This window comes from Typopeltis vanoorti, chromosome 18, assembly GCF_054136105.1.
Source record: "Typopeltis vanoorti isolate ZY-2024b chromosome 18, IOZ_Tvanoo_1.0, whole genome shotgun sequence".
In the NCBI taxonomy this organism is placed as follows: domain Eukaryota; kingdom Metazoa; phylum Arthropoda; class Arachnida; order Uropygi; family Thelyphonidae; genus Typopeltis; species Typopeltis vanoorti.
The window spans coordinates 44,046,862-44,061,816 of NC_143566.1; the positions used below are offsets into that span (position 1 = coordinate 44,046,862).

The 14,955-nt window shown below is 32.9% G+C and overlaps 1 protein-coding gene across 2 annotated transcripts in view; it reads left to right on the top strand.

Moving 5' to 3' along the window:
- LOC150096622 (protein LSM14 homolog B-like) overlaps positions 1-14,955 on the top strand; it is a 146,492-nt gene that overhangs the window by 121,444 nt on the left and 10,093 nt on the right. For both annotated transcript variants that reach the window (XM_090408341.1, XM_090408342.1), the window contains exon 6: positions 1,862-1,994. In XM_090408341.1, coding sequence (XP_090264467.1) covers positions 1,862-1,994 — 133 coding nt within the window. The remainder of the gene's footprint in view (positions 1-1,861; positions 1,995-14,955) is intronic.

Below are 14,955 nucleotides of genomic sequence, written 5' to 3' on the forward strand. Positions count from 1 at the left end.
GATAGGTTGAGAATTTGAGCTAATTTTCAACCAGAACTAAATATTAGAGAAATAAGATTATTTAAAAGAGACAAATAGAGGTCAGCATCTGGAAAAGATGCAATGGAATGAAAAGATCTTGTTATCTATACTGACAGATGATTATTATTGCAATGGCACCTTCATGGAGTCTTAAGATTTGTTGTGGGAGACCCAAACTATCAAGACATTTATCATACCTCTCCTTAAATCTCTTAAGAATTTGCACTCGCGACTAACTCCGGTAACCTATTCTGTTCATTCAAGTGAAAAATATAGTCCTCGCACCCTTGACAACTACACTCTTACTCGATTTCGAGGGATGACCTCTTATTCTTCTCCCTCTAGCCATGTGCTGGAACATTTCTCCTGCATCAGTCTTTATAAGAAGCCTTTAAGTAACTTAATTGTTTCATCATATCATCCTTTTTTTTACCTCTCAACCAACTTTTACAATACATGAACCCTCAGTCTGTCCTCACAGGAAGCATTCCACAGACCACTCTCCTCTGGATCTTCTCCACCACATTCTCTTCCCCAAGAAACTCACGTGATCAGACCTGAGTACAGTTATCCAGATGTACTTGTATCAAGGCTTTGTAAAGAAAAATGGTAACTCCCTTATCTCTGCTTGTTAGTATGTTCTTCAATAACCAAATAATCCTGTGAGCCACCCTGGCTACTTCAGCAGTATGCCTGTAAACTTAAAATCTTTTTATCTACTATACGCCAAATCTCTCGCTTCATCAATTTCCTGGAGTACAGTTCACTCAGTGTGATACACATCTTGTATATTTGTGTCCAAAATGCAGAAATTTTTCGCATTAAATTAATGTCTCATGTTTTGCCTATATTGTCAGCCTATTTAAATCATCCTGCAAGCTCTTTACATCACCTTGATTAACTATTAACCTACCTAACTTTGCATCATCAGAAAACAACTGAATATCTCCCTTCAAATTATTCCTCATAGTTATGTATTATGTACAAATTAAACAGCAATGGCCCTAATACAGCCCTGCAGCATGCCACTAGTTGCCGATCTTTTCCTGGATTCTCCTCCACCAATTACTTTTTGGTATCTCTGTCAGCCACCTTTAATGCATATCACCAGTTTCTTATCCATCCCCATTTGTTGCAGTTTACATAACAGAGTTCCATGTGGTATCCTATCAAATGCCTTTACAAAATCTAACAGTATCATTGTGTAGCCATTCCCTTTATCCAACTCAGTTGACTATTATGAAAAGTTAGATTCCTAAGGCATGACCAACCCTTCACAAAGCCACTCTGTCTCCCTCATGGGGTATCATATTCTTATCTACCCATTCTTGAATTCATTTTGACTAACTTTTTCTAGTACTTTTACCATTTCTGAGATAGTATTCTTCTTTCTAGCACTGGCAGAATTCAAGGAGATAGGACTGAAGTAAGTTGCACATGGTAATAGACTGGAAGAGATGAGCGAAGAAAAATTAATACTCCTCAATCCCCATAAGATTAGTTACTGTGTAATATTCTAGGCAGTAATAGAAGTTAAGGCTTTTTTAAAAATGTAAATGAGACAAAATGTAATTACAGTTGATGATTTAACTAAACTTGCATCACCAAAACCACTTTAGCTGTGTTAGTAGTTGATAACATTTACTGGTTGGAAAGGCCCAGTTTGCATTCTGTTAAGTACATATGCATAGTAATGTACTTAACAGAATGCAAACATACTTCCCATTAAATATGTATATATGTATGTTAAGTCTAACAAGAAAATTGATATTTTACTTGTTAATTGTCTATTTAATCCAATAAACAACTTTCACTAACAGCAAAACCATTTTCTTTCTAGATGAAAAAAAAGATGATTCTGGAACTGACACTCTGCCTGGTGGTGACATTACTGAGGACGAAGTAAATTATTATGATCGGTCTAAATCATTTTTTGATCAAATAAGTTGTGAAGCTATAGAGCGCAGCAAAGGGTAAGTGGATGAAAGTTGTGCAGTTTTTTAAGCAGATTCCACTTCATTTCATTGATTCCTCTGAATTTATTAATCCAGTTATATATAACAGCAGGTAATACTTTAATTATCTTTGTTAATTCAACTTTCAAATGAACTAATGTCAAATATTATCCTACTTGACAGCTAATAAAATACTGAAATGTTAAACTTGTTTTGTTATGTGTGGATCAAAGCTAGATAAGTTAGTGTTCAAGGAATGTGAAGAACCATCTGGTACTGCGTCATGTCCCATTAATAGGTATTCACCTGGATACTGTGAGTGAGGATGAAATGGTAATTTGGCAGTTAGCTAATCAAATTATATTCTGTATTGGCTTAAACAAAAAAAAAAAAAACTGATGTACAACATGGAATATCATACCTGGCTAAGGCATTTTTCTGTTAAACAAGGCACCTGCTGTTTATGGAACCAGAACAAACAGTTAAAAATTGCTACTGGAACAAAGCTGATACAACCCAAATTGAATCTTGGCACAATCTTTGTAAGAATTGATATTGGCAGAATTAGAAAAATACACAAATGTGATTAGTATTGCAAAATACTTAAAATCTGCTAAATGATTTTATTTCAGCAGTAATTATAATGGAAACAAATCAGTACCTATCACATTCACCACTAAACATGAAAGTAAACTTGAAATGTAGGTAATTTCAGAATGAATAATATAGATAATTTTCAGAATAAAAAATTGGAAAAGAAGAGTAGAGCCCCACAAAAGTTTCTAAGGAAGAAATGAAGTTAGTCATTAGAGAAGGCAGCCAACATAAAGGAAAGAGCTGATTCTTGTTGCAGTTCTGAATAATGCACAAAATGAATACCCAAAATATAAAAAATCTTATAAAAATCTTATAATCTTATTAAATCGGGAAAATTTGAAAGAAAGAGAAGCTAAAAAAAACAAACAATTTCACTCAGTACATGAATTGGCCATTACTAATACCCTGTTCTTAACTTAAAAGCCTGCAAAAAAATTTGCATGAAGAGAAGACCAGAAACAAGAATAGTCTTATCGACCTAATATTGTTGATATACTTTGTATTTAGGATGCAGAAATATGATTACTATTCATTTTACTTAAATTACCAGTTTGTTTAGTATTTATATTGTGAGAAAAGCACAAAATTAATTCAATTTTTCTTTTCGGTATTTGTGCATTGTTAGTATACTTGAAGCATTCAATTTTAACATAGTGAATTCATGTGATTTTAAGTTGGTATATCCAACAAGAATTAAGAGTTGACATTTTGGATTTGCTTAATATGCAAAAGTTAAGGGACTTGCTTATTTAACTGAAAATGAGTACTTACTACTTTCAAGCAAAGTGCTATGAGGATGCCACATAATGGCAGTGGCTTGTCTCACTTCATGACTGAAGCAGAAGTTTTACATGTGCTGTAGGTGACTGAAAATAGTACAATAACTAGAAAACAGCTAAGAGAACTAGACATGTAGAGGTATTGAAGAATTTTTGGAATGAATTGGAAAGTTTCATTAGGAGCAGTCTTTCATAAAGAAAAGTTTGAAAGATTTTAGTGCTTATGTTACAAAAGATAACAAATAGGTTGTAAAATAAATTAATGGAAATTTGAAAAGAAATGTTTAGCAGATATGAACAGTAATGATTTAATGTCTATTTCAAGAAATAGGAAAAGGTTTGAATCTTTTCTGTTGTGAAGAAGAGGGAATGATTTATGAATTTTTCTAGAGGACATTAAAGAAAGAATGCTAGACGTTTGAAATTGAGGATTTTGTTTAAGTATGAACTTTTCATACTTGTTATGAATAGAAAATCTGTAGTTCTTTTTGAGATTTTTGTAAGAGAAAAGTGGTTTTCAGTGGAAAAACAGTTTCTTTCAAGAAGCCTAGATGCAGTTAAACCATGTTTTTAAGCTAGCATATTTTTGGGCCTAGATGTTTTTTTTTTCAAGATTAGTTTCTGTTGTGTTCAGAATATTATATATGTATATAATATTCTGAACACAACAAATGTATCTTAGTATTATTAAACTTCTCTCATTTTTGTATATAGAAGGGTTGAAAACTCAAGTTAATTATTGAGGAGGAAGTAAATATGGATTTAAAGAATCATAGCCATATATGATTCTTTAAAGAATCATAGCCCTTTTTCCAAGTCTTACTAACCTCCTATCAACAATTTTCCTCCAAATTGATATATAATTTATGATTTATAATATTATCAGATCGTATATTTTGATCTAAAGCACTTCTTACTGTATCAATCCACCTAGATCTTGGTCTTTTTTTTCTTGCAATTCTGTTAAAGTGACAAAACCACCTGAGATTTAACTTTGCTCACATATTCCTAAATGCTAACAGTGTTAAGTTTTCTTAATATTATCAGTTTTAACATGCTGTTACCATTAATGCCATCTCTTCATTCACTCCTAATATTGCTCAGAACTCTTACCTGGCTTCAAGTTTTTCAGGTGTTATTTTGAACCCAGCTCTCAGATTCCTGTGCTAAAATTGATTTGAACATGGTCTTGTATACAGCTAGTTTGCTTAATTTCTCTTAATCCATAAAATTTTATTCAGCTGATTTTCTACCATACTATCTTGCTAATTCTGTTTATTTCCAAATTTAATATCTCATCTTCACAAAAAAAAAAAAAAAAAAAAAACTGAAATGTTCTTCTATAGGTTCTCCATTCAGAATGCAAATGGTGTTTTTGTTATCTTTCTGTTGCTGATTTTCATACAAAATTTATTATACCAGTTATTCAACTTAGTCAGGGAATCCTGCAGGCTTATAATTGATTGATTTAGGAGTGTAATGTGCGCATAAAGTAGAGGTAAGATTAACATCTCCAGTTTTGATATTGGGTTTAATGCCACTTTCCTTCATAACATGATCCATATAGATGATGAATAACAGTAGAGATAAAATGCACCCCTTGTCTCACACAGGATTTAATATCAAATCCTATATCTCCATCAATTTTAACTAATTTGCAATATTAAATATGCTTTATATTGCTCAATATAGCATTCCATTTACATTTATAATAACTACAGTGTTTTAAACAACTTTTCTCTTGGCATCTTGTCATGTCTTTTTTCAGATTTATAAAAACTTAGATCCTTGTTACATTCAGATGATTTCTCAACTATCTGTCTTAAATATAAAATCTGATCCTGAGAACCTGTTGGAATGAACTCAGCTTGTTCTTCTCCATGCTTCCCTTCCATAATGCTTAACATTTTCTTAAGTGTATTTGCATAAATCTTCTTAGGAAAACAAAAAACTTTATCTGTAATTCTCAGTTTTATTTTGCATTTGATAAATGGGGACTACTGACAAATATTCCTGTTTTAGTGAGATTTCAACTATGTATTAGAGATGAAAATTTTTTTTATTCACTAAAATAATAGTTTTAAATAGGATAAAAAATTAATATTACAGTGAAAAGAACAGTATGCAAGAAAGTTGATTAAAAAATAAAATAAAGTTGAGCAGCTTTTACAGGTAAACTATAGACTCAACCATGCAAACATCACTAAAGAAATGAAATGGTCTGAAAACAAGAACCAAATGTGAAGCTCTAGAAGCCATGTATTAGAGGTGAAAAATTTTTATTCACTGAAAGAATAGTTTTAAGTAGGGTAAAAAAAGAATATCACAGTGAAAAGAACAGTATGTAAGAAAGTTGATTCAAAAAAATAAAACGAAGTTTGAGCAGCTTTTACAGGTAAACTATAGACCTCAACAATGCAAACATTATTAAAGAAAAGAAATGAAATGGTCAGCAAACAAGAACCAAACCTTGGAGTCTCATCAGCAAGATCTGAAGAAAACAGATTGATTCAGCTAAGGAGGCTGTGAAGTCTGCAAAAATAGAAAAATAAGAACACCATGGTGTTCATTTTTTCATGGGTGAATTACATAACTACTTTTTTTTTAATCCTTGCAGTTCCCTCCTTAATTTCAGAGGTGCCTATGGATAAATAACTATCATTGAGAAATAAACTAGAAAGATAATTCAGATTATGGCTAATTTGTTATAGGGGATGTATAGATGTTTGAAAAACTTTTCAATCTAAACTTAATGTGTTCTACAAAAGTAATCAAATAACAGATCTCTTAATCAGTAATTGCGGTGTTTGTTTCTTGATAGAAAGGATTAAGAATGAGTTATACTCAGAAAAATTTATTTTTCAAATGACTATTAAGTTACTTTACCAAAAGTCATTCTGAAGCATATTCAGTCAGCCTCAAATTCCTGATATGTTTCCTCAAGGGATGCACAGAATTCTGTGATAGTAATACCCTATTTACTTGAATATACCCTCACGTATATCTCGCACCCCTGATTTTACTTTATGAAAAAGAAATTAGTTTCGCATATACCTCTCGTGCGAAAAAAAGGTTAAAACTTTAAGAAATAAATAATGAATATTATGGCAGAAAGAATAAAAAAAACTTTTGGAATTGGGAATAAAAACAAGCATTATTCCTGATGGTCTTACACCTTGATTTACAGCCCTTAGATATATTGGTCAACAAACAGTTCAAGGACTATGTTCAAAAATTTACATGGAGTGGATGGTAGTCAGCAGCTATGACCTGACTGGCAGGGAAGATTAAGAGACATCATTAGAACTATTGTGCAACTGGATTTTGAGAACTTGGAACATTATTTCACCAGAAATAATTGCCAAGTTTGGGGGGGGGGGGGGGGGGGGGGAAATGGGCATCTCTAATGCCCACATGGGAACAAAGATGATATTTGAGTAGATTGACAATGCATATGAGGAAACTTCTCTTGACACGAAGTAGTGATAGCGAATAGATTCTTAATAAGTCATACCCATTTTCAATTTTTTTTAAATCATGATGAACTTATGATTGCAAAATGATAAGCAATTATGAAACTGCTAGTTTAAATTTAATTACAGAAGCATTGTGGCTAAAGATTCAAATACATTGTGTGATGAAAGTGTGAGTGGCTGATCACGTAAATAACGTTGATAACTAAAATTTCAATGCATTCATTTTATAAGTAATGAGCAATTTATTCATTCATATGGAGTTCCTCCCCCTTTCTCTCCTGTCTGTTAAGATGGGTTGAGCCCACTTAATAAGAGATTAAGTATATGTATTTTATGACTGTAAATTCATGTGTTCATGGAGCCAGTTTTCCTGTTCTGAGGAATGAAACACCCAAGTTTCCAGGTGAAAAACTCTCTACCTCTGTATGAGACTAGCTAACTTACCTTTAGTTGAAAGAGACCAGATAAAGGTTCTTCACATCTTGGATTGGAATTGAACCCAGGTTTTTCCGACCAAACAACTTGGTCTATACCAACTGAGCTGCGGAGGCTCTGAGCAATTAAAATTACAATTAAATTTATTTAAAATTAAAGGTCAGCTTAGTTTTTTCCTGAAAAGCTTTAGTTACCAAAAATCCCCATATATATCTTGTCTTGCACCAAGATTTTTTAACTTTAAATTTTCAGGAAAAACCCGAGTTAAATATGATAATATTGACTTCTCATGCAGTACTAACTTCCTGTTGATAGTTTTTCTTCAAATTAGGCTTGACATGACACCAAATTGTCAGATGTTCCATTTTAGTCTTGTAAGTCATTTCTGACTACATGAATCTATTAATAAGATCTGTTTTTTTTTTTTCCTATGGGGCCCTTTTTTATATCTTATTCTGGCTTCAGACACTGTTCACTTAATATATTAATTTTTGATAAGATTTTGCCATTGATGTAATCTGTTCAGTATTCTAATTTTCCTTGAAACTCATATCAACCCAGCTCTCAGTTACCATTAACTTCCAGTTATTTTTTTATTTTCATATTTAATTTGCCATCTTTACTTCAAAAATAAGTAAACTGCCTGAATAGTTAAAGTAGTTCAGTTCTACAGGTTCTCCATTCTTGATCCATGTTCCTGCCTGAGCAGTTATTCAGATTTGGTATAGAATCCTGCAGCAAACAAGTACTGATTTTGTTTAAGAGTATACTACCTGTGGATAAGTGAGAATAATGATACAAATGAAGTGTGAACTGTCATCATGAAGAGTGGGGAAAAAATAAAGGAGTTAGTGATGTTCTCTTTATGCAACATTCTTTAGTATATATTTAAATGAAATTTTATCAATGTGATATATATATATATATATATATATATATATATATATATATATGCTTGGATGTGTACTGGATATTATAATAGTACTACATTAAAAGTTTATCAAATTCCTGTTGAGAGTTTCCTCCAAATTAATCTTGTAATGAATAATATTATACTTTTCAGTCTTCCAAAGCATTTCTAATTGTATGAATTCACCTAGATATTGATCATCTAAGTCTCTTTTTCTGGAAACAAAAAAAAAAATCTTTAACATTTTCTTTTCCCATTCTGTTTGTGACCATATATATCACATTAGATTATTTCTAATTATAATAAGAAATAAGAGAAATTAGTCAAAACACCAAACTAGCAGTATTATGAATCTGAGAGTTGGATCAGAAATCAAGCACTTGATCAAAGACTAGACTGCAGATATGAGTTTTGAGAAAAATTAGTGGCATGAACAGATGACATCAATGGTGGAATCGTATTAAAAATGAAGACATTCGGAAAGAATTTGACATTTTTTGCATCGAGGAATGTGTGAGCAGTACTAATCTAAGATAGTATGGCCACTTAAATAGAATGTGCAAGGAAAGCTTAACTAAACAGGTGTTTGATGCTAAGATGGCAGAAAAGAGATCCAGAAGATCTAGTTAGATTGATTCAGTTAGAAGTACCTTAAAAAAAACAATGTTATGACAATATTGGAGTGCTGAAGTTAACAATTTTCCCCAAAATTAGTCTGATAGATTATTAATAATGTAAATTTAATCATGTAGTGATATAGTAGCCTGAACATACCTTGAGAGTAGATATCAGCAAACCGATGAGTTATGTTCAAATGTATTGGATATTTTAGACTTGTTAGCACAAATCTTGAAATAATTTCCTGACTTTTACTGATATCACTGTTTCTATCGCAAAATTCTGCAGTTTCCTACCTGTCATGGCAAATTGACAACTATACATGTGTAATTTTGTCATTAAGTATTTCCAATTAAATTTTTTCTATTTTTCTTTTTGTTTAGAATTACTTTATAGCCGTTAAGGCACCTAAGCACAAGTTTGTTTTGTTATACGAGACAAGTTCTTGTTTTCAGAGAAAATTGAATATCATCATATGAGGCTAGTAACTCGCTCTCAGTCGAAGTGTCACTAATTTCTCTCTCATACACATTTCTAAATTTTAACAATGACAAATTCTTTCCTAAAATCCTCATTTTAAATATGGTTATGCCATCTGTTCTCCTCTCCTGGTCTTTTCCAGACCACAGATATGGGATCTCCAATCTTTGACAGTGTTATTTCTAACCTAGCTACTTAGATTCATAAGTTAAAATTAGTTTGAACACTGTTTTGTATGCAGATAGTTTAGTGTTTTGGCTAATTTCTATTATTTGCTTGACTTGCTACCATACCATCTATCTTAATTCTATTGTAAATTTCCTTATTTAGTTTGCCCTCTTCACTATGTGCCTTTAGTAGGTGAAATGTTAGGTTCTCCATTCTGTTGATGTCATCTTGAATGTTTTCATTTTCATAGTGGCTTTATGGCAGATTGCCATACCTTATTAGATTTAGGGAATCCTGTAAATTTCTACTGTGTTCAGGAGACTATTTGGCTAATGAATTGAATCTTTCCAACTTCAATTATTTCCTATATTTCAGATTCAGTATATTCCAGGGTGAAGATATTTTGAGTTGAATGAATTTTTTTAATTTCATAGGTTGATATAAAAGTAATATTCAGATTTTAATGGTATATACCATTCTATTTATCTTACACCCCTTTAATTCATGAAATAGCTATGGTTTTACTGTAATTTAAATTCCACTTTTAGGTGTAGTTTTGTATAGAATTTTATTAATGGTATTTTTGTTATAGCCATTGTTTATAAACATATTGCTAATAATGTATAGATCATGCTTAAGAACTTTCTTGTTAGAACAGATTTTTATAGCTCTTTTTGAGAGCATAATGACTTTAATGTTCCAAGCTTCTGTGAATAGTAGTAATGGCTTGCATCTATGTATTGGACAGTGTTTGTGGACCTGCAGTAGACAGTGAAGGATAGATATCTTGAGTTAAGACATGCAACCAAAAAAAGGAAGTGAGTTTTGGTTTTCAATTTCAATGGTAAATTATGTATGCTTTTGTGTTTATGCAAACTCTTACCATCACGCATCACAAAAACTTGGAGTAGTTAACACCTTCAAATAAAGCTATAACAAATTGCTCTAATGAGCAAGCTCTTAAGCAAGAATTACAAATTGTCAGCAAAAATGCAATTAATAAAATTCTATATAAAACTCCACCTAGAAATGGAACTAGTCAAACAGTTAAAACAAGCACCATGGGACTGACAAAATTTCCTTGTTATAACCATTACTCACTATATCAGTAATGTTAAATCTACAGTATTGTTATTTCAGTAACAATAAAAAAAATAATAATTAAAAAAAATTACATACCTAGATATTTGTATAAATATGCTTGTATAAACAATACTTGATATTAAACAATTTATTTGTCCATAATTTTAAAACAATGGTAATTATAATAAACAACATTTCGATTATATAAAATTCTGACAGTCAGTTTATGAATCAATCCAGCCATTTTTGTTGTTACAAGTTGATTAGCAAATTTTCTGCTTGAGAATTAAAGATCGGGACAACCTATTGAGAATCCAGCACTACTTTGTGTGGTAAACCATTGAATCAGTGCCTCATTGACATTTGTAAACTTGTGCTTTTTAATTTTTTTTGTTTCCATCATCATCAAATTCCTGCCATGTACCCTCAACGGGTGTACAGGATATGATAGTACTACATGAAAAAAAATTACATCATTACTAACTTCCTATCTACAATTTTCCTCCAAATCGGTCTGTTACTTGTCAAGACTCCAACATTATCAGATCTTATATTGCTATCGTCTAAGGCACTTTGTACCGTATCAATCCACCTAAATCTTGGTCTTCCTCTGGGTCGTTTTGCTGCCAACCTGGCAGAGAACACTTGTTTTGCTAATCTTTCTTCGCCCATTCTGTTTAAGTGACCATACCACCTGAGATTAGCTCTGCTAACACATTCCTGGATGTTGACAATGTCAAGTTCTTTCCTAATATCCTCATTTTTAATATGATATTGCCATTGATGCCCCATCTGTTCACGTCTATAATCTTTCTCATGATTGTGAGACATACAAAAATATTTTGGGAAAATTTGGAGAAAAGAGCAAAGCTAATAATAATGGCAAATATCTGTTGGATTTCTGCTCGGGACATGGACTGTTTATTACTAACACCATGTTCCAACATAAAAATGTGCACAAATTCACATGGAGAGAAGAGGCTAGGAATAAGAAAAGTCTCATTGACTATGTTATTGTTGATAGTGATGTTTTCTCCATGGTGCAGGACACCAGAGTGTACAGAGGATTTGAAATTGGAAGTGATCACTATTTAGTCTTGAGCAGGATAAAATGTAAGAAAGTTTTAAAGCGAATAAAAGTTGAGCAGCTCTCAGATGTGAACTGTAGACTAAAATACAGAAAGATTATTGAAGAAAAAATGAAAGAGTTTGAGAACAGGAATCAAACCTTGGAGATTCAGTGGCAAACTCTGAAGAAAACATTGATTCTGTCAGAGAGGCATGTGGTGAGGTTGTGTGCAAGGATAAAAAAAATCAGAACTCCCTGGTGGACACAGGCAGTTAAAGAGGCAGTGAAGGAAAAGAAAGCATATCAAAAGTTCCTGGCAAATAAGTCGGCTTTGTCTCTTACAGAATACAGAGACAAATGTAAGAAAGCTAAACTGTGTAAAACTAGCTAAACAAAAGTCATGGGAGGACTTTGGCAAGAATATAGAAAATAAATATCAAGAAGGTCGCAAAATATTCTGGAGGTTGTTGAAGAAGCTTAGGAATGGAGGAAAGAGTGCTGTAAAAGGAGTTAGAGATGATAAAGGTGACATGAAAACAGAAGAAAAAGATATCCTTGAAGTATGGAGTAATTACTTTGAAAAACTGCTAAATGAAACAAGCAGTGATGACAGCACAGTGATAAAAAAAACACTGACCAGGCATGCAGTCAGGAATACATATCCATACTTGAAATAGAAAAAGCCATCAAAGACTTGAAATGTGGAAAGGCAGCAGGAGTAGATGATATTTGAACAGAAATGCTGAAGTATGGTGATATAAAAGTCTTACAGTGGCTGCACTGCATAGTTCAGAAAGCCTGGACAGAGGGACGAATTCCCGATGATTGGAGTAGAGCTCTCATAGTACCCGTATATAAAAAGGGAAATAAAACTGAATGTGAGAATTACAGAGGTATTTCCCTACTGAGTGTTCCTAGCAAGATCTATGCAAGTATACTTGAGAAATGGTTGAGAAGAATTGTGGAAGAAAAGCTTGGTGAAGAACAAGCTGGATTCAGGCCAAATAGAGGCTGTCAGGATCAGATCTTCACTTTACGACAAATAGTCGAGGAAGCATGGGAACATAACAAAGATCTGTATTTAAGTTTTGTCGATTTGGAAAAGGCATATGATAAGGTGAAGCTATTCAATACGCTGCAGTTATATGGTGTCAATGGGGCATTATATCAAGCAATACTTAGTCTTTATTTGAGTTGTAAGTCAGCAGTTAGAATTGAAGGAAGTACAGGAAGATGGTTTAATGTTAAATCTGGTGTGAGACAAGGATGTACATTATCCCCTCTGTTATTCATTATCTATATGGATCACATTATGAAGAAAAGTGGTATTAAACCTGATATCAAAATTGGAGATGTTAATGTCATCTCTTTGCTTTATGCGGATGATGTTATACTTCTAAATAAATCCGCTACAAGTCTGCAAGATTCTCTGACTAAATTCAATTGCTGTTGTAATAGATATGGTATGAAGGTCAGCAATAAAAAGACAAAGACAATGAAAATAGGCAGAATCATTGAAAATGTCAACTGTGTTGTGAATGGAGAACCTGTGGAACAAGTAAAACATTTCAGCTACTTAGGCACGATTTTTACTAAAGATGGTAAATTAAATATAGAAATAGACAACAGAATCAGCAAAGCTGGTATGGTGGGAAGTCAACTGAATAAATTCATATGGAATAAGAGAGAAATTAGTCGGAACACTAAATTAGCTGTATACAAGACAGTGTTCAAACCAGTTTTAACTTATGGATCTGAGAGCTGGGTCAGAAGTAAAACACTTGACCAAAGACTAGAGACCACAGATATAAGAGTCCTGAGAAAGATTAGAGGCGTGAACAGATGGCATCAATGGCAATATCATATTAAAAATGAGGATATTAGGAAAGAACTTGACATTGTCAGCATCCAGGAATGCATTAGCAGAGCTAATCTCAGGTGGTATGGTCACTTAAATAGAATGGGAGAGGAAAGATTATCAAAACAAGTGTTCTCTGCCAGGTTGGCAGGAAAACGACCCAGAGGAAGACCAAGATATAGGTGGATTGATACGGTACAAAGTGCCTTAGACGATAGAAATATAAGATCTGATAAGGTTGGAGTTTTGACAAGTAACAGACTGATTTGGAGGAAAATTGTAGATAGGAAGTTAGTAATGATGTAATTTTTTTCATGTAGTACTATCATTATCCTGTACACCCCTTGAGGGTACATGGCAGGAATTTGATGATGATTAATCTTTCTCAGGACTCTCATATCTGTGGTCTCTAGTCTTTGGTCAAGTGTTTTACTTCTGACTCAGCTCTCAGATCCATAAGTTAAAACTGGTTTGAACACTGTCTTGTATACAGCCAATTTAGTGTTCTGACTAATTTCTCTTATTCAATTGACTTCCCACCATACCAGCTTTGCTGATTCTGTTGTCTATTTCTATATTTAATTTACCATCTTCAGTAAAAATCATGCCTAAGTAGGTGAAATGTTTTACTTGTTCCACAGGTTATTCATTCACAAAACAGTTGACATTTTCAATGATTCTGCCTATTTTCATTGTCTTTGTCTTTTTATTGCTGACCTTCATACAATATCTATTACAACAGTTATTCAATTTAGTCAGAGAATCTTGCAGACTTGTAACGGATTTATTTAGAAGTATAACATCGTCTGCATAAAGCAAAGAGCTTACATTAACATCTCCAATTTTGATATCATGTTTAATACCACTTTCCTTCATAATGTGATCCAAATAGATAATGAATAACAGAGGGGATAATGTACATCCTTGTCTCACACCAGATTTAACATTAAACCATCTTCCTGTACTTCTTTCAATTCTAACTGCTTACCTACAACTCAAAGACTAAGTATTGCTAGATATAATGCCCCATTGACACCATATAACTGTAGCGTATTGAATAGCTTCTCTCTTGGCACCTTGTCATATGCCTTTTCCAAATCGACAAAACTTAAATAAAAATCTGTTATATTCCCATACTTTCTCAACTATTTGTCGTAAAGTGAAGATCTGATCCTGACAGCCTCTATTTGGCCTGAATCTTGTTCTTCACCAAGCTTTTCTTCCACAATTCTTCTCAACTCTCAAGTATACTTGCATAGATCTTGCCAGGAACACTCAGTAGGGAAATACCTCTGTAATTCTCACATTCAGTTTTATTTTGTGGGTACTATGAGAGCTCTACTCCAATCATCGGGAATTCGTCCCTCTCTCCAGGCTTTCTGAACTATGCAGTGCAGCCACTGTAAGAGTCTTATGCCACCATACTTCAGCATTTCTGGTCGAATGTCATCTACTCCTGCCTTTCCACATTTCAAGCCTTTGATGCTTTTTCTACTTCAAGTATGG